Below are 20,373 nucleotides of genomic sequence, written 5' to 3'. Positions count from 1 at the left end.
CCAGGAGCAAGGAAGACTCTTGTGGATCCCTCCGCGCTACCCGTCCCAGCCCGCGCGTTTCTGCCTAGCAGAAGCAGCTGCAAGAGCGCCGTTGGGCTCGAAGACCTAACCCCACACTGAACGATCTTTGTTTTCCCGTGCGTGAAGTGGCTGGTCCCAAAGACCCCCTGGACTGGAGTTTCCCACATCGCCAGTTTTGCCCAATTTAACCAACTGCTTATTTGGCAGTCATGTACATTTAAACCAATAATGCTGAACCGGGAAACTTAAAACTTTTTTTTTTTTTTTTTTTTTTTTTTTTGCTATACTTTTAAACTGTATGCCTGCACTAAATGCCAATTAAGAGTACATTTCAGGGGTATTTCCCATGCCCTGCACCTAGAGCACAACTCATAAAAAGAATCTTGAAATCAAAGGCATGAGATTCAGAATTCTGGAGAGTTCCTACTAAAATCCTGGATTCAGCATATTCAGTTTCTGATGTCCAAGATAAGAAAGGTCATAAGCAGTAGTTGGCATTATCTATTAAAGTTGAATATATCCATACTCTATGGCCCAGCAATCCCACTCCCAATAGAAATGCGTGTGAACAGGCACCAAGAAACATGTACACTAATATTCATAGCAGTTTCATTCATAATAGCTTAAAACCGGTATGGATCCAAATGTCCATGAAAAGTAGTGCACATAAAAGGGTGCCTGGGTGGTTCAGCCAGTTAAGCCTCTGACTCTTGATTTCTGCTTAGGTCATGATCTCATGGTTGGTGAGATTGTGCCCTGTGCTGACGGTGCAGAGCCTGCTTGGGGTTTTCTCTCTCTCCCTCTCTCTCTCTCAAAATAAATAAATTCTTAAAAACTTTTTAAAAGTAGAGTGCTGGGGCGCCTGGGTGGCTCAGTTGGTTGAGCGGCCGGCTTCGGCTCAGGTCATGATCTCACGGTCAGTGAGTTCGAGCCCCGCTTCGGGCTCTGTGCTGACAGCTCAGAGCCTGCTTCCGATTCTGTGTCTCCCTCTCTCTCTGACCCTCCCCCGTTCATGCTCTGTCTCTCTCTGTCTCAAAAACAAATAAACGTTAAAAAAAAAAGTAGAGTGCATAAATTAATTGTGCTATATTCATAAAATGCAGTACTAAACATTAAGGGTGTGAACAACCTTCATGTGTGGGAAACAACATAGATCAATCTCTGTGAGCTAAGAGGCCAAACACAAGGAGTACACACTGTACAATTCCATCCATATAATATTTAAAAACCAAGACAGCAAAACTATAGTGCTGATGGATGCATGCTCAGCTGATGTGTTACAAAGAAATACAAAAAAAAGTAATAACCATAAAAGCCAAAATAGTAGTCAGCTTGGTAGTGAGGAAGGTGATGGTGTTTAGGCGGACACTTACAAGGAGGAGTCCTGAGGTGCTAGCACTGTTCTGTATTTTAACCTTGTTGATGGCTGCTGGAGTTTTCTCTGTGATAAACCACTATTTTCTGTTTTATTTATTTTCTTGTGTTATGTTTCACCATTGTTCAAAGGAGCCCAAAGAGAAACCAATTAAATGCCATCATTTGCTCAGTGCCTGGTACTTAATGGCCCTCAAACGTTTATTTTGTATTTCTCTACTTTCTACCAATGTCTATCCTTCCAAATACTCTGGCAACCAATAAATGAGATGAGGAAAGTGGCAGATAGAATCATCTGGAAGTCCTGTATGATATTGATGCTTCCCAGAAATTCAAGAGAAAAGAACGCTCTGCTGCACAATCCCCTGGTGCTGGGCCTTGGAGCAGCCCTGCTGTGGAGACAGGTGTGCTCAGCTATCGTCAGGCCTCCCTGAGGCAAGCCCCCACTAGAGGCACACAGAGCCAGGTAGGGACCCCAGCCTTGCTAACTGCGCCAGTTACTATGCTCCCCGAGTTTCTGCAACCTGCTCTGTCAAATGGAGATGATAATCTAACCTGGAAGGTTTGTTGCCTTACTCCCCAACATAAGGAATTCAAAATGGCTGCTGAGTGCCCACAGGATGAGAAGCATCCCACAGTAGATCTTTCTCTGTAGATCTCTGTAGATTTCTCTGTAGTCGCCTGAAGTTTCATTGCACCCACCACTGCCTTGTGGATACTTCTTGAGGGCAGCTTCACCCTAAGTGTACAAGTAACCTTGTTGTCTAAAGGACAATAAGAACATTATGTTTATGCTAATTAAGATAATAAGCAAATAACGAAAGTGCTTAGTGCAAATTGTTCTTGGTGCCATCCTGGATGCTGCATAAAAATAACATATAAGCCATGTTCCTAAAATGGAAAAAAATTTTAAATTAATGTAGCTCTGAAATGTGACTACCATATGGTCAGGAAGCAATTTAAATGAATGAATGGAAATAAATATTGTTCATTAATACTTTTTGTAATACAAAATGGTAGCTAACCATTCAGATATCCATGTTATAGGATAATACAATCCATGAGCTAGATGCTATTAGCTTCATTTTATAGATAAGGTACTGATGTTCAGAGAGATTAAGGATTTGCCTTGGGTCCCATAGCTAGTAATCAGTTCTGTGCTAGGAACTCTCTTCAAGGAAAGAAAGAAAGAAAGAAAGAAAGAAAGAAAGAAAGAAAGAAAGAAAGAAAGAAAGAAAAGAGAGAGGGAGGAAGGGAGGGAGGAAGGAAGAAAGAAAAGAGAGAGGGAGGAAGGAAGGAAGGAAGGAAGGAAGGAAGGGGAGAGGAGAGGGAGGGAGGAAGGGAGGAAAGAAGAATGGGGGAGGAGGGAGGAATGGAAAGAAAAAGGAAGAAGAGGAAGAGAAGGAATAATAGTTACTGATCTAAAGGCATTTCAAATTTATTGTTGATATTGTAATGCCTCCATATGAAAATGTTAATACTTTGGGTCCTATCTTCTAGAAAAGGGCATTAGACTCAAAGAGTAGCATAAAATTACTTAAACAATCATTGAAACACTATAATTTCAGGGGTGCCTGGGTGGCTCAGTCGGTTGAGCATTTGACTTCAGCTGAAGTCATGATTTCACGGTTCGTGAGTTCAAGCCCCACATCGGGCTCCATGCTGACAGCTCAGAGGCTGGAGCCTGCTTCAGATTCTGTGCTCTTCTTTCTCTCTCTGCCCCTTCTTACTTCTCTCTCTCTCTCTCTCAAAAATAAATAAACATTAAGGAAAGAAAAGAAAAAAAGAAACACTATGATTTCATCTAGTTTTTGTCACTCTCAAACCACCACCCTATCAGCCCTCTTGTCATCTACTTTCGGAGCCTCCTATTGGATTCACTGCATAGCAAGCAAAGGATGATCCAAAGATTCAGCTTCTATACTTCCAAAGTATCCTCACAGAATAAATTCCAAACAAAGTTCTCCAAAGATAATTCAAGTTCCCTCATAATTAGGGCCTGCCCAAAAGTCTTTTTGGAAAATGAATAATTAAAATTATATCTTGACTTTGTATTATGTATCAAAATAAATTCCAATTGGATGCAAGATTTTGTTATATGTAAGAATAACAGGTGTACATAAGACTTATAAGCATTAAACCCTAAAAGGTAAAAACTCTAATTAAAATATTGGTAGATTTTTTTAAAGCATCTATTCATTGAACATAAACAAAATTAGGGATGCCTGAGTGGCTCAGTTGATTAAGTGTCCAACTGTTGGTTTTGGCTCGGGTCATGATCTCATGGTCTGTGAGTTCCAGCCCCCCATCTGGCTCTGTACTGACAGTGCAGAGCCTGCTCGGGATTCTCTCTCTCCCTCTCTCTCTGTCCTTCCCCTGCTCATTCTCTCTTTCTCTCAAAATAAATAAATAAACTTTAAAATTTTTTAATAAAAAATAAAGATATTAAACAAAACTATAATGCAAATGAAAACCTAGTGAAAAACTCATTTATGACAATGGATCAATATTCTTCTTATGAGAAATAGAAAAGTACTCAAAATTTTAAACTGGCTAATAGAGGTGTGGAAAGGCAGTTCCTAAAAGAAGACATACTTATGGCTAATAGAAATATGAAAATACTCAACTTCGGTAGTAATTCAATAGTAATTTACATTCAGAAGTGTAAATCAAAATAACAGTATGCAGGGGCACCTGGGTGGCTCAGTCGGTTAAGCGTCCAACTTTGACTCAGGTCATGATCTCACGGTTTGTGAGTTCGAGCCCCATGTCGGGCTCTGTTCTGACAGCTCAGAGCCTGGAGCCTGCTTCAGATTCTGTGTTTCATTCTCTCTCTGCCCCTACTCCACTTGTGCTCTGTCTCTCTCTGTCTCTCAAAAATAAACAAATGTAAAAAAAATAAATAAATAACAGTATGCAATTTTTGCCAATCAAATTACCAGGTTAGTCATAGAGTTCCTGCATGGGACTGAGAGAATAGTATCACTCAGATTTCTGTTGCCATTTTGCTGGATGTCATTTGCTAGATGCCCATCATTCCTGAACCATTGCTCCCACATTGACCAAACCCAATCGGAAGCCCAAAGACAAGGAAAACTGCATGACATGTGCAGAAAACAAAGGCAGGGGATAGAGTAGAAGAGAGAGCTTGGGAGAAAAACAGAGAATAACCAACAAAGTCTATTACCCAAAGTTGCCTGTACTGCTTTAATCCACAGACACTAATGCAGTGAGACAGCTTTCCCTTGTCCTAAGGTCCTCCCTTGGCATTGCTTACCCCCAGCCTTCTCCTCACACCCTGCTCACCCTACTTTACCCTTGGTGATCTACTCAACATATGCTAGGCCTCCCTCCAGACCCTGAACTCTGCCATGATTCTGACATCTGAGCTTATGGAGTTCAGAAAGGGCCTGTGGGAAGTCAGCCACCACCCTTCCCTGTGGTGTCTCAAAAGTCTGGCGCCAGGCCTGATCTCAGGGTTTTTAAGGTAAGATAAAAATAGCAAGCACTGAGCAGAAAGAAAACTGTGAGTGAAACTATCCATTTGAAAAGAAACGATACAAATAACACTAATAAGCCTGGTCCAAAGCAGGTGTACCTGGCTGAGAATTAAGGATTTCTTTTGCTAGGACACAGTGGTTGGTATTTAGCATTCCAATTACCCTTTACACTTCCAAAGGGCTTTGCTTAGGTGTTCTTCAAGTATGGTAATGCACTAGAGAGTTTGCTGAGTTTGAGGTCAAAACCATTCCTTTTCTAAAGGTAGGTATGTAAGACTGTTGGATGTGCTTTGTAGCCTAAACATTGAGCTTAGAGAACCAATGCCTGGTTTATGCTTAGAAAAACTAACAGCTCTCCTTAAGGAAGCTGTAAAAACAGAAGCTGCATTTAGCCAGAAATTGCTCAAAGCCTGAGATTTCTGTGTACCAGCCCACTTCTGAATGCACCTCTCCCAGTACCAGGCCAAAAAACTTAATAAGCTTTGAAGATGTGCTATTTTTCTGTTCTTCGGTGAAGGAAATAATTTATTTTATCCACCTAGTTCTGATTACTAAATGAAACAGAATTCAAAAACTCATTAGAATCTTGTACACAGGACCTTCTTAACCCACCCAAGCCCTGTCTGAAATGTGGGTTGCTGTTCATATAAGCCCCAGGGATCCACCCCCCAAACTCCAGCTCTTCCAAGACCCCTGAGCAGGAGGAATGAATCAACTCCTGAATCTTCATTTCAGCAAATGGATCTATATCTGGTGAAAGTCTTTTGTGATTTGGTCTTTTCATATACAACACTGTTTTGTTCTTAATGAAGCCTTGGCACCCCGCTAGGTTTTCTTGCACATGCAAGGTAATATTCAGCATCTTTAATATTTGAAGGACCCATCATAAGCCCAGTGTGTTTGCTTCCTTTCAGGTGGACTCCCAGGAAGTCCCTTTTATTAAGAGTTATGTCAAATAATTCTAAAAGATATCAACAAAAGTTTCCTTACGGTAAAATTGTCTTGGGTTTTGAGGATTTTAGAAAATGTTCTAGGTGATACTCTTCCAAATGGGTCCTAAGTGGTTTCTTCTAACTCTGTCCTTGAGAGAGGAAGCGGAAAAGAGAGAAAGAAGGGTGTGTCCAAGGGACACAAAGGACAAAGGGTCCAAGGGAGAAAGAAGAAAGTGTCTGGGTGAATCAAAGTCCTGCTTTCTTACCTCCAAACTCCCCAAATTCAGGTGCTAAGGGTGGAATGGCCTCCCAAAAGCCCAACTCACTCCCTTCACCTCTCTGACAGGGACGCTTCCTGGGTCCAAGCCCCAGGTCTTGACTGAGCTTGCTATAGGCAGGTCTACCGTCTCAGAGACTCGGGAGAGTCACAGACTGGCTTCTGCAGCCTGACTTCTGCCATCCCTGACTCCCCAGAGAGCGTCCCGAAGGTCAGGTCTGGGAGATTTGAGAAAGGATTCTAGGCAGGGTCGCCATGGAACAAGAGACAAAGCCCGCCAAGGAAGTTCCCTCCCACTCTCCACCAACGGTAGCCAAGAGGGACCACAACATCCGGGGAGCTGGGCTGGTGACTACCAGCAAAAGACCTGTAGGAGGGAGGAGGGAGGGTGCCTAGATTGCAGGGCCGCATTACTTGCCACTACGTGTTCAGCATCCAGAGCCACCGCCAAGACTCCCAGAGCTCTGCAAAGGCTCTTTGTATTGTTACAATTTAGCACACCTACTCTGTGCTCAACTGGAATGAGGTAGGTACTACCCATTTTATATGCCCATTTAACAGTTGAGAAAACAGAGGCTCAGAGAGAGCAAGTCTCTGGCAGAGTACAGAATAGAATCCACATCTCATTCCAAATCCCCTGCTCTTAAACACAAACCCTACTGATCCCATCGGTCACACAAACAAGCTAAGCTGGAGCTTACTTAGGTGATGAGAGACAGTCTCAGAGACCAGCCCTGTCCAGAGGAGTGTGCACAGCACTGTACAGCCTCCTATCCAAGGAGGCTTTGCCTGGGCTTGGGAATTGGAAGACGCTGCTCTCTCTCCTGCCGGGAAGTGAAAAAGGGAGAGGCTTTTGCCCAAAAGTTACCATGAAACATAGACCACAAAACCAGAGCAAAAGGGAGGGACCTCTTCTTCCTAGCTTGTTCTCCCAGCGTCATCCGCCCCTCACCTAGAGGGACGCTTTGCTACTCCCAGAGCTAAGCAGCCCCCCACCCCCTTCACCAGAACGGTTCCCTTCCTGGGTTCACACCAGTACTGGTCCCATCATTGCCCCTCTCCCCGGGGGTGAGGGTGTGGGAGGCATCAGGCTTGACTGCTGTGCCAGCCACTCCAGGCTTCCTTCATACAATTGACGTCTGCCAGAACCCTCCTCAGTCCAAGCTACTCTTTTGGAAAAAGGGGAACCTGAGGCCGGAAGGATCTGACCGGGTTCCCCAGAAACTCAAGTTCGAATGGTTGGACCACAAATTCATGACTGGATCAGGGCCAATCTCCTGACAATGCACCGCTACCCACTCTGAGACCCGGTTCATATCTCCTCATATCCTCTCATCTCTTAGGATGATGGTCTGGTTTATTCCCATTCCAGCACCTGCAGGAGGTTTAGAAGCTTCTGCCCCAATGTAAACTGACCTTCAACCCGACCACTGTGCTTTATTTATTGAAACCACTTCTCTTGGCAGGGTGTGAGAGGAGGGTCATGAGGAGGTCAGAGGAGTCTAGAGATTCACAATAGAAGGTATTTTGGCAGGAGGAGACGAGTCGGGTGAGGAGAGTGGGATCTACGCCACAGACTTCATCATCGAAAGCGTTGAAAGAGAAACCTACTCCGGATCTGCTAGCTCCCTAAGTCTCCAAGGCCAGTGGGGCTCGACCTGACTTCTGAGCCCCTTTCCCAGTAGTCAGGAACCCGGGTCCGGTGGGGTGCGGCCATGGGAAGAAAGTGTGGTCTGAAAGGAGCTTGGGGCACAGATCCCAGGTAGCATCCCAGCCAGGGCTTAGCCCCACACCACCCAGCACGCGTTAGGGGAAGGGGGGCCGCACATCAAGGACTCCAGATGCAGCTGCGCTATCGCCTGCCAGGTAGTTTCCAGGTAGTGACAGGAGCCCAGAAAAGGAGGCAGATGGGCTTCCTCTCTCAAGGATTCCCACGCATGCTCTCATGGCAAATAAAACTTCAGGAGGAGAAGTTGACACGAGAGGCCTCCAGTTAATACCTTGCAACAACACAGCATATTTTGAGAGGTTTAGTGGACCTTTCAGAAAATCATGACATCACACAGAGAAAGCGTGTGGAATAAAATGCTTTGGATCCTAAAGACAGGGAGGCAATTCGGGTAAATGCTTGATAATTTCACTCACGCTGCCACCGCCAAGGCCCACAGAGTGCTAGGCACCCGGAAGGATCATGTCAGTCGCTCTCGACGCGCAGACCCCGCGGACCAAACCACCACCGCCTGCTCCCCAGGCGCCCTCCAGCGCCAGGGTGGGAACGCAGCGCGCCACACGCTTTTAGGCGGGCACACCGCCCCGGACTAAGAGAGAGCCCTGCTGCAAGGCTTTTCCTTCCCAGTGCATGGGCTCCGCTTCGTTTGCTTGCCAATTTAAACGTATTATTCAAACACGGACGTTTCCTTTACAGCCCTGAGAGAAACATTTTGCTTGATGGAAAGTTGATGGGGTTCTTTAACTTTTAATCAATATCTGCTATGGAAAGGCTCGGCTGCTGCCTTTTCACAACGAGGGAAAAGTGAAATGTTTGCCTTTGGTCGCACGTTGAACGCCCTGGATAGGCAAGCACGTGAGTGTGGGGGTGGGTGGTAGTGCCCATGCTGCTTAATTCCAGAAACCAATGAGGTGGGGGCATTCCAATTTGATCATGTCACCCTGACGATTTGGGTTAATATCAAGCATGGATGCCAGGATAAGAGCCACGCCCAGTTGGTCTGGAAGCCCAGGGATTCAGGGCTCTGAGACCCCTGCCTTTCTGCCAGAAGCATTTGTCCATCCATTTCACTGTAAGTCTGTCAGTCCATTTGTTAAATAACCATCCTCCCCACCCCCCGCCACCCTCCCCAGCTAAGAGGATTCCCTAAGGTCCTCTCTCAATTGGAGACTTTGGAGTTCAGTGGATAAGGTTTCTAGGCTCCAGCATCTTTTCTCACCAGATGCCAGCCTGGCCAGCATCTGGATTGGGGCAGTTAGTTTATTGATTGAGTCAACAAATCTTTATTGAAAGTCTACTATGCTCCAGGCTCTGCTTTGGCAGTGGGGACTGTGGACCCCACCCCCAGAGATCTTCTAGTCCAGGGGGGGAGATAAAAAAAAATGAAAATGACACAAATGGAATATGTTGTTCAGAATGATACAACCTTGGTAGGAATGTAGATTAAGATGAGGACCTAAGGAGAGCAGAGCTCAGCTGGTTGGGAAGGTCTGCAACGTCCTCACCACACATCCCTGGAAGCTAGGCTTGACTTACCACCACAGGTAAAGCCCAGTGCTGGCAGCCTCATTTCCTTACTTGGATCCATTTAAAGTAGACATCCAGGAGAGCTGCATTCAGGAAGTTGTCAAAGTTACTGCAAATCTTGCTGGTATCCCAGCAAAAGAGAAAGCTGACAAGGAGGCCTCTTCCCAGTGTTTCTGTTTAGAAACAAACTCACGACAAGGTGAGTTTTACTCTGTGGCCCATAGGACAAGGAAAAGCAACTTCAAACAAATGCACTGCTTTTGCTTCTTCTGATGTTACCTCTGGAATAGCTGCTGGAAGTCCAGAAGCAGCCACTCAACAATGTCTTTCAGTCGAATTTTAGTTTTAAATAATGAATGCAATCTTCCTCTAGCCATGCCAATAAATTAGTCTTTTTGTCAGTCCAATCCACAATTTTAAACTTGGGGGGGGGGGGTGGTGATGAGGAAGACCGTACAATGAAAAAAGCCTGGCTAGAATGCATTTTTACCTTTTTTTTTTTTTTTTTTGCCCCATGTGTAGGATATGATTTATATGATTGTTACAAAAGCATCTGTTAAAAAAAACTATGTAAATTTGAGGCCAATCACATTTGAATAGCCAAAGTTAAACCACCAGGGCCAAGTGAGGGGCCGTGGGAAAGCTCCTGGATATACGTGTGTGGGGGGGGGGGGGGTGTTGGGTGGGGGAGGATGGGTAGGTTGGGGGGTGGAGTTAAGGGACTGAGAAGCTAAATATTCCTCCACCTTAGGGAAGGATTTAGGTTTAAGCTGGCAGCCTCCAGGAGAGAGATAACATTCTAAAGTTTTCTGAGGCTCTTGGTCTCCCCCACTGGCTCCCCATTAGCGCCAGCTTCTGCCAGTGGGGTGGAGTCAATCCTCAGGCTTTCAGGCTCCCAGCTCTTACACACCTGGGGCAGCAGATGGGGCAAATGCCCGGATCTCAAAGCACTCCATCTAGTCCGTGGCACACAGTAGGGCCCCAACCACTCTCTTCCCTCTCTGCTGTCAGACCTAAACTTTGTCACATCACCCCTAATTTTCCAACTCAGTGTCTGAAGCATGCACTTCCCAGTCCTTCTAGGACCCCAACCCTAGCAGTTTTTAAGTAGCCAGAGGAAAGTATGGGCGGCACTGAGCAGAGACAGAGCGGAAGAGGTGCACAGGGGTGAGGAGAGGCTAGCTGGGACCGGGCACTTCCTCTCGCTGGAGGTGACGGTTGGTAACTTGGGGAACACAGCTGCCTAGAGATGCGCGACAGCCTGGGGACCCAGCCTGGGTGGGGGCGCCACGTCGGCTACTCGGGCGTCGAGGAAGGGAAGTTTCCAGTTCTCTGCAGGTACCGATAGGACGCTTACTCCTTCCTTCCAAGGCTAGGGATTGCCCAAGAGAGCAGGTAGCCCTTCCCAACCTTTCTCATTTGAATACATGAAAATGCTAGTTGATTTTGGCAAGGCGACGCTAGCTCTAGGCCAGAAGGACGGTTTTGTCGCCCGAGGGCAAGGCCGGGTAGGGAACAGCTCCGGCTCCGACATCCGGCTGCGGGCCAGCCAGGCCTGAGCCCCAGGCCGCTCAGAAACCCGGCGGCGGCTCCAGGAGCAGTAAGGGAAAGGACAAACCCCGAGATAAAGAATTGGGATTAAAATATTACACTAGAATTTTTTTTTTTTTTCAGTACAAACATTGGGCCAGGGCGCGGCCCGGAACCTGAGATTTCTCCGCCCGAAACTGCCAGACAAGGCTGGTAAGGTGGTCCCGGGGCCCCTACCTCCTTAGGGTCGGACGCCGTGGGAGTTGTGAATCAATTTTCTGATTAATAATGTAACGATCGAAGGAAAGGCAGAGGAAGGAAGATATGAGAAAACAAAGAAAAGTAAAGGAAAAGAAGAAAGGCCGTGAAAGAACGGGAGCTCGACGTTTCTCCTCTCCTGGCCCCCTGGGCGCAGTGCGCCCCGAAGTCTTGGGCTGCGGCGCCTCCCGAGTCGTGGGCTGGAGGCTGAAGGCCAGCGCTGGAGGCCGCTCTCTGCGGCGCCCGGGCCCCTTTCCCGGCTCGGACACACACCTCGGTTCGCGAAGGCCAGTCACACGCAAGTGCAAACAGTTTGCTTTCGGCGTCCCAGGCCACCCTCAGTCCTAAACGGACCCGAGTCCCAGTGCAGGTCTGCTTTGAACCACGTGAAAGACAGCTGGTCTCAGTTTCCTAGCCTCTGATTCTGCCCCGCAGGCGAAGGCTGTAAACTTCTAATCTGGGTGGCAGGTGGGGGTGTGCGGAGAAGGAGGTCGGACCACCCTGCACCGAGGGCTGCTGGGCCCACGTCGGTCAAGACCCGGCCAGAGCCCGCTGTGGGGAGGAAGGTCGGTGGAGATAGGGGACAGACTAGGGAGACCCCCAGAGGGAAGTCCTCGGGAGGCTCCACAGAGCACCACAGAGGCCCGCCGCCACTGCTCCCTGCGCACCCCGCAGTCTGGCTAAATGGGAAGGACCCCGGCGCAGCCACTGACAGAGGGCTGGGCCCAAGGCCTGAGGCGCGAGCCGTCTCTCGCCGTCGTCACCCCCTGCTTCTCCCAGCCCTGGTGAAGATCTGAGGAAGGAGATCCCAGCCAGGTAATACTGGGAAAGGGAAGCGAGGGTGGCCGAGTTTGGCGGGTGAATCTCGTACCGCCCGCCGCCACAGCCGGGACTGCGCTGGGAGCGGACCCCAAAGGCGCAGAAGGCGCATCTTTCGGGAAGGGCGGGGCGGCTTCCTCCGCCCCAGGCCACCTGGACGGTCGTCGCCCCACCTTCCGGACCGCTCCGGCTCACACCGACTGAGGAGCTTGCCTTCCCCTGGGCTGCACTTAGCTGGCGCACACCCATCCTAGCCGAGCGGGATCCGCCCGAGACGCCCCAGCAGCCGCCACGTGGCTGCCCTCGAGTCCACCCAGCCTCCCGAGGAAAGCACAGCACAGCCTCCTGCAAAGCGTAAAGACAGGGCCTATTTGGGAGACGAGGTTTTGTGACGAGTAGACTACAGCAACCAGGCATGGCACCTGGCTACCTACCGGCCAGCAATCCTGAGACTGCAGCTTTATTTTGTTTGTTTGTTGTTTATTTTCTAAATCAAAGACCCGGCATGGCCCTGATGATTCGCTTTTAAAACTCTGGGAAATGACTGGCTGGCATCTGAGTACCCTAGAACTTCACTTCCTAAATTTGTTAGGTGTGTTGGAATATCGCCACTGAGATGAAGAAAGGCTGGGAGCTAACCCAGCCGCCTTCTTGGCCTCAGGCAGTCAGCCCTTGAACTAAAATCTCAGGCTAAGGGAGGAGTGCGGAGTTCCAGACTCCCCTGGCTCTGCTCTCCGGGGGCGCCTGCAGGAGGATTCAGCGCCCCCCACCCTCCCCGCCCCTCCTCGCCCCTCTCCTCCCAACATAACAGGAGCTGCTGTGAGCCGGGTAATTCCTCCAGCGGCGACCCAGGAACTCTAAAGATGGATCAGTGCTCTACAGTTGTCAGAGCCCACTCTTCACCACCAGTCTTGGGCTTTGAAGAAGCCCTGTAAAAACTTTGCTTTGGACATCCCGCTATAGGCTTTTTTTCCTCGACTTTTTTTTTTTTTCTTTTTAAAGATGAGCTCTGGTAGGTTTAGAAAGTGGGCTAAAAGAGGAAGAATATTTGATTTTTTAATTGACCCCCCCCCCATAAAACAACAGCGCCCCACCCCCACTTCTTAAAGCACCAGCTTTTTGTGTACCAAAGCTATTACTAGGTTGTTACTACCCATAGAAAATACCCTAGTCATGCTCGATTTTGTTGAAGAGCCAAGAGGGCGTTGGAGGATCACTGTGGGAAGGAACAAGGAAGCTCCATTAGCACTGAAAGTCCACCCCCCCCCCCCCCACACACACACACACCCATCAGGCCCAGGAAGCTAAGCATCCGTGTACTTTACAAATGAAACCAAGGTCCTGCTGCTGATGAGAACTTTGCACAAAGGAATTAGTTTCTGGCGGTGGCTCTGAGAAGGCTGTGCAGATCCACACATTTACAGATACATTTACACAAACTGATGGTGGCACTTGCAGCCACAGGGGCAGGCTGCAGTTGGAGAAGGCGCCTGCTCTGAGCTCCAGGTGGATTTAATTTCACTCTCATTCCATTCCTTACAATGTGACACCCCCCCTTTTGTTAAAAAAGGAATTGTAATCCGATGCTTTTATCTTTTTTATTTCCTTAACTGCACATCTTCACCCTCTCGTGCTCCCCTGCTGATTTAAGAGATTTGTTTGGTTCAAGGATTTAACGTAATTCTGTTGCCAGATTTCAAGGAAGAAAGATTTGAAAGAACAAAGTACAAGGGGAGAAAGGTATCTGAAAGACAAGTTAAAACACATTTCTTAATATGAGATTAATAACATGGTTAAAACTTTGCCAAAGAAGAATATTTTGCAGATTCTTAAGTCATTTTAGAAAGATTTAATTTTGTCGTCACTTCAAGAAAACTAGTGGGTTCTACCTAGGGTACAGAACACACATGATCACCCCACACACTTAGAAACAGACATGATCACACTCAGTAAGAAGCTCACACATACGCACAGTCATATACTCAGAAATACACGCACCATCCCACAGCCTATCACCAACTCAGTGCTTATCAGTTGGTCGTTCTCCCCAGGACTTGTGGGCAATCCACTATCCAGGACCTTATAGGACCAAGAGGCTTTGCTTGGGGGAAAACTTCCCGCCAATGTCCAAGACCCATTAGGAACCACGCAAGCGCCCAGGGCGCTAGCCTGGCCCCTCTGGGTCTGGGATGGGACCAGGGACCGCCGCACGCCATCCCTGGCTTCAAGCCTGGCACCTCTCTTACGGAGCGGATGCATTCCGGCACCTCGGTTCATGCTCTCCCAGTTAACGCGCGCATTTAGGGAGATGTCCCCTCCCCCTGACCTTTCCCTATCAGAAACCAGACGGTCGCCTCAGCTCAGTCCCCGGGGTTTGCAGAAGGGGGGCAGGAGGAGGAGGAGCTGGGCAGAGGAGGACGGCCCGACTCGGATGCGCCTGCCCTATCACACAGACATCTGTTCTCAGTTTCTTCCTCTTTATGATCGCTACAGATGACAAGGGAAGTAGAGCGGACCGAAGCGGAAAAAAAAAAAAAAAGTTATGTCATAAAGATATAAAACGGTGCTGTGACTCACCTGCTCTTAGCCGCAGGTACGGGTTTCGTGGCAGCGTCTCCACTCTGCTAGCCAGGAGCCCAGATAGGCCTAACGTCACTCGGCTAGGTTGACTCAGATGGCCGAGTTTCTAGTGGAGGGGCAAAAGTGGGGCTTTCTCCTTTTGCAAGTCTGAAATCAGGGGTAGGGGTTGGTCTGTATTCTCCAGTCTCCCAGGGTTGAACTTTGGGTCAGTAATCAGGACGGTGGGGGCTGGAAGCGGGCAGAAGAGCAAGAGGGGCTCGGGACGGGGCTGCAGCCGGCGGCCCCTGGAAGGCGGTGGGTCCCCCTGGGGAGGGACCCTGGGGTCATTTAGCTGGCACTGCCCTGCGAGCCGGGGCTCCAACGCCACCGCCCCCAGCCTTTCTCCGGCTGCGCGGGTCCTATCCAGAACCCTCGTTAGCCTGCCCGGCCCCGCCTATTTTTCTTTTTTCCTCTTTCAAAGGGGGTTACCCCCCCCCCCCCAACCCCATTTCCCTCTTTCCCCAGCCTCCGGGCTTAAACCAATTACGCTGCTTTGCAAACAAAGTGAGGGCCGGGTTTGAGGGAGGGGGCTCGGCGGGCGGGGGCGCAGGGGGCGCGCAGTGGCAGCGCCGCTGGGCGGGAGGCGCGGCGGCTGGACTGGCGGGCGGTCGCCTCGCAGGTGCACCTCGGGCTTTGTAGGTGCGAGCGTCTTTGTGCGGCGGACAAATGGGGAGAGGACGAGGAGGTGGGCACTCGAGCGACGTAAGATCCACATCAGCTCAACTGCACTCGTCTCGCAGAGGCCACCCGCTCACTTCCCGCGGAGGCGCTCCCGGGCGCCGCGCTCCGCGGCCGCCGCCTGCCCCCGCCCGCCGCGCCGCCTCCGCCGCGCACGCCGCGCCCCGCAGCGCCTGGCTTCCTCCTTGCTAGGGTGGCGTTGGGCTGGCGCGGGCGTTCGGGTGACTGCAGCTGCTCGGCTCTCCGCCCCCCGCCCTGCGCCGCGCGGCTGCCCCGTCGCTTCGCACAGGGCTGGATGGTTGCATCGGGCAGGGTGGCTCCAGGATGTTAGGGACTGTGAAGATGGAAGGGCATGAGAGCAGCGACTGGAACAGCTACTACGCGGACACACAGGAGGTGAGAGGCGGGCGGCAGGCGGGACGCTCCCGAAGCCGGTGCGGGGGGACGTCCGGCAGGGTGGGCGGCTGGCGGGCTGTGGGCGCCTTCTCCGTGCCATCGCTGCCTGCCCACCCCCAGATGTGATCCCGACCAGGCCTTGGTCGGGCCTTGGAGCCGGATCCGCTGCCCCGCGAGGGAGGCTGGATCTCGGCGCTTGGAGCGGGCCAGAAGGTTTTAGGAAACTGTGGGCTTTTAAAGCACCCTCTCTGGAAAGCACTTGCCTCTTTGCGGAGAGCGAGAGCCGGAACCAGGCCCGGGGTGCCACGGGTTGGCGGGCGGGCGCCGGCACGAGTTGGAGGTAACTTTAGGAAAGACAGAGCTTGTCTGCAGGGCGACCTCTTCCACCCATGGTTGAATTCGAAGATGTCTTCAGATGAAAGCGCGCCGCCGTTAAGTTGAGCGTCTTAATAATGAAACGATTCCGAAATTTTATGAAACTTCTTTAAAAGCCCTGTTTGGGGAGAAGTGTGCTCATTCTACCGTAGAACCGCTGGGTGGCGCTGGTGCGAACTGACTTTTCCTCCAGCACGGCGAACCGGGAACCTGTTTCTCTTCATTGTCCCCTTGGTGGCACGTTCATGTGGTTTATTTTACAATGTGCACAAAGGGATTGTGAGGCAAACCAGGTACAGGCAGGACCACCATCTACTAGAAATATTTCCCTGGAAACAGCTGGCGATTAACCCCCAAAAGTTCACCATTGTTAAAAACACTTAATGATATTGCCTTGGAATAATCTTGGGGAGAAGAAAAGAAAAACAAAAAAAAAAAACGAAAGTAAAAAATACTTCAAGACATGGACAGAAAAATGTAGAATCAGGAAATATTTTTATGGTAATTGTTTTATTTAGATTTGTATATTTATATATTTACAAACTTAGCTTGAGTTTATTTGCATACCATAGCAGAGTGTTAAATCTGTACAGATTTTATGTTTTCAAATGGAATTGTATTTGCTGATGAAAAAATTTATATTATTTTTATTAAATTATCAGAAGTTCTTATGTTTCTGACTGTATACTTTTAACATATATAGTGCATTCCCAAATTGCTGTTGATAAGGGTTTTCTCCTACTGTTGGCTTAAAAATGAGCTCAGAATTCTTCCTCGGGTTTAATTCAATGCACTCATCTTGACCCACTAGTCAATGAAGTCCCCTATGGAAAGAGCTTCCTTATAGGTTAAAGCTGAGAATTGGGAAATAGAATAGCATTAAGAGAAAGTAAGTCGACTTTGATTTAGAAATTTACAGTGAGATTTTAAAGCCAGTTTTTGAAATGATCCGCAGCAACATAACAGTATGTGAAACAAAATAGATTATACCAACAAACTGTGTCACCAAAATTTTTAAATGTTATGGGGCTGAAAATAGATAACGAAATTGATGCAAGTTTTTGAATCTTAAAGAGATGTACATGTGAAGTCATGCTAAAGTTAAGTGTAGTGCATTGATATCATTAATCACCCCTCCCTGCCCCTTCTCTTCTTGTAGATCTATTTTTAATTTTTCTCCAAACTTATTTAACTTGAGTTTCTTTCCCTTTTAATACTACAGTTGCTACAAGTAGATGGGAAACACTACTCGTAAATATTATAACAAAGTCACCATTTGGGGAAAAAAATGCTAAGGGTGTATAAAGCCAGTTGTTGAGAAATGGATGGGTCATACGGCCATGAATGATTAGTCCTATCAGGGGGAGTTTAATTAACAGCCACCCCGTACAACAGAGTGCTACGCGGTCAGCTCAGGCTTAGGCAAGATACGCACAGAGCTGGTGTTTCTGTTGCACATCCCCAGGCTGCACCGCCTTTTTTCTCTAGTTTGGTTAAAACTCCTTTTAACCAAAAGGGCTTTGCTGAGGCCGGCCTGGGGTGGAGACTGGGATACCAACTGGCGTGGATGGGGTAGGCGATGGAGGGACCCCAGAAGCCGGCCCCTGGGCCTGGCATGAAAGGCGATTACACATCTTCCTGGGGACATATTTTCTGTGAGCGCTTCTCTTTCATGCCTGCCGCGATAGGATTTTTCCCCTGCCGCGCAAGACATTTTTTTGCTCTTTCTAGGGAGGGCGCCTGACGGTTTGCCCCGGGTGGGGGGTCCTATGCTTTGCAGAAATGCTCTCTGCAAATCTCCGGGTTTGCCCCGGGAGGATCGGCCGTCCGCGCCCACCACTAACTCCGCCCTTTGGGGCCTCTTCACTTGCTATCTCTGCTCCAGGCCTACTCCTCGGTCCCCGTCAGCAACATGAACTCGGGCCTGGGCTCTATGAACTCCATGAACACCTACATGACCATGAACACCATGACCACCAGCGGCAACATGACCCCAGCTTCGTTCAACATGTCCTACGCAAACCCGGGCCTGGGCGCCGGCCTGAGTCCGGGCGCGGTGGCTGGCATGCCAGGAGGCTCCGCGGGCGCCATGAACAGCATGACGGCTGCGGGCGTGACGGCCATGGGGACAACGCTGAGCCCCGGCGGCATGGGCGCCATGGGCGCGCAGCCCGCGACCTCCATGAACGGCCTGAGCCCCTACGCCGCTGCCATGAACCCGTGCATGAGCCCCATGGCGTACGCGCCGTCCAACCTGGGCCGCAGCCGAGCGAGTGGCGGCGGCGACGCCAAGACTTTCAAGCGCAGCTACCCGCACGCCAAGCCGCCCTACTCGTACATCTCGCTCATCACCATGGCCATCCAGCAGGCGCCCAGCAAGATGCTCACGCTAAGCGAGATCTACCAGTGGATCATGGACCTCTTCCCTTATTACCGGCAGAACCAGCAACGTTGGCAGAACTCCATCCGGCACTCGCTGTCCTTCAACGACTGCTTCGTCAAAGTGGCGCGATCCCCGGACAAGCCAGGCAAAGGCTCCTACTGGACGCTGCACCCGGACTCCGGCAACATGTTTGAGAACGGTTGTTACTTGCGCCGACAGAAGCGCTTCAAGTGTGAGAAGCAGCCAGGGGCCGGGGGCGGAAGCGGGAGCGGAGGTGGCGGCGGCGGCGGCGGCGGCGCCAAGGGCGGCCCGGAGAGCCGCAAGGACCCCTCGAGCGCCGCCAACCCCAGTGCCAATTCTCCCCTTCATCGGGGCGTGCACGGTAAGGCGGGCCAGCTAGAGGGCGCGCCGGCCCCCGGGCCGGCTGCCAGCCCCCAGACTCTGGACCACAGCGGGGCGACAGCGACAGGGGGCGCCTCGGAGTTGAAGACTCCAGCCTCCTCGGCGGCGCCCCCGATCAGCTCTGGGCCAGGGGCACTGGTTTCTGTGCCTCCCTCCCACCCGGCGCATGGCCTGGCACCCCATGAGTCCCAGCTGCACCTGAAAGGGGACCCCCACTACTCCTTCAACCACCCCTTTTCCATCAACAACCTCATGTCCTCCTCGGAGCAGCAGCACAAGCTGGACTTCAAGGCGTACGAGCAGGCACTACAGTACTCGCCCTATGGCGCTGCGTTGCCCGCCAGCCTGCCGCTCGGCAGCGCCTCGGTGGCCACCAGGAGCCCCATCGAGCCCTCAGCCCTGGAGCCAGCGTACTACCAAGGTGTGTATTCCAGACCCGTCCTAAACACTTCCTAGCTCCCTGGGACTGGGGGTTTGTCTGGCATGGCCATGCTGGTAGCAAGAGAGAGAGACACACAGAGAGAAAATCAACAGCAAACCAAACCACACATATCGAGCCGACAACAGCATAATAAAATCCCAACTATTTTTCTTTTTTTTGTGTGTGTGTGCACAATCTTTTCCCCAGTGCAAAGGACTGTTACTTTGTTATTGTATTCAAAATGCCTTGTGTATATTATTACAAAGAAAACCCATCCCAAACCAACAAAAAATTTTTTCCTGCCAAGTTTAACGATCCACAAATGTATATATAAAATCTTCCTATTTCCTTATTCCTGTCCCTTCCCTCTTTCCCCTCCAGACACATTCCAGTCTGTGCAGGGTTTATTTAAAAAAAAAAGAAGAAAGATGGTCAAACTTGTAAAATATTTGTTTGTGCTTCCCCCCTTCCACCACCTGACCTCTCCACAAGTTTACAGGTCTATGGCAATACTCTTAACCATAAGAACTGAAAGAGTGAAGAAACAAGTAGACACTAGGGACTATTAAAAGTATTTGAAGGACAATACTGCTGTTATGCAGCAAAACATAAACTGATTATAAACATCAGAGCCATTTATTATTCAGCTTACATTTCTGATACATTCAGATATGGAATACATATATATTATGTACGAACTTATTTATGCACATGTTCAGATATGTAGACATCCTCCATATATTTGCATAACATATAGAAGTAATACGTAGGTGTTATACATGCTACATTTTCAAGAGTTGCCTGACCAAGAAGTTACAAAGACACCCCTCTCCCTTGTCCTCTCTACCCACATATAGCCCTGGGAATCAATTCCTCAAGAATTGCAATCCTCAATAACTCTGCTCCTTGCTTTGCAGAGTGCCATTGTCATGCCATTCTGAGGTCACAGAACATGTATAAAATTAGCTTCTCTGTATCTATACCATTTAAATAATATTTTTTTCCAGGAAAAAGGGAATATTACAATGTTGGAGGAGAGATAAGTTATAGGGAGTGGTATTTCAAAATTTGGTCCAAGATCCCAAAATCCAATTGATTGTGGCCATTTTAATTATTGCCATCATGTGCTTGT

The 20,373-nt window shown here is 49.4% G+C and overlaps 1 protein-coding gene across 1 annotated transcript; it reads left to right on the top strand.

Moving 5' to 3' along the window:
• Positions 1–15,415: 15,415 nt before the first annotated feature.
• FOXA1 (forkhead box A1) lies at positions 15,416–20,067 on the top strand. The gene is made up of 2 exons (XM_042943007.1): positions 15,416–15,660; positions 17,921–20,067. Exons 1-2 carry the CDS (start codon positions 15,589–15,591, stop codon positions 19,274–19,276), a joined length of 1,428 nt encoding a protein of 475 aa, XP_042798941.1. The 5' UTR covers positions 15,416–15,588; the 3' UTR covers positions 19,277–20,067.
• The last annotated feature ends 306 nt before the right edge of the window (positions 20,068–20,373 follow it).

The sequence above is a fragment of the Panthera leo genome, chromosome B3, assembly GCF_018350215.1.
Source record: "Panthera leo isolate Ple1 chromosome B3, P.leo_Ple1_pat1.1, whole genome shotgun sequence".
NCBI lineage: Eukaryota > Metazoa > Chordata > Mammalia > Carnivora > Felidae > Panthera > Panthera leo.
This window is presented reverse-complemented; position numbering and strand designations above follow the sequence as displayed.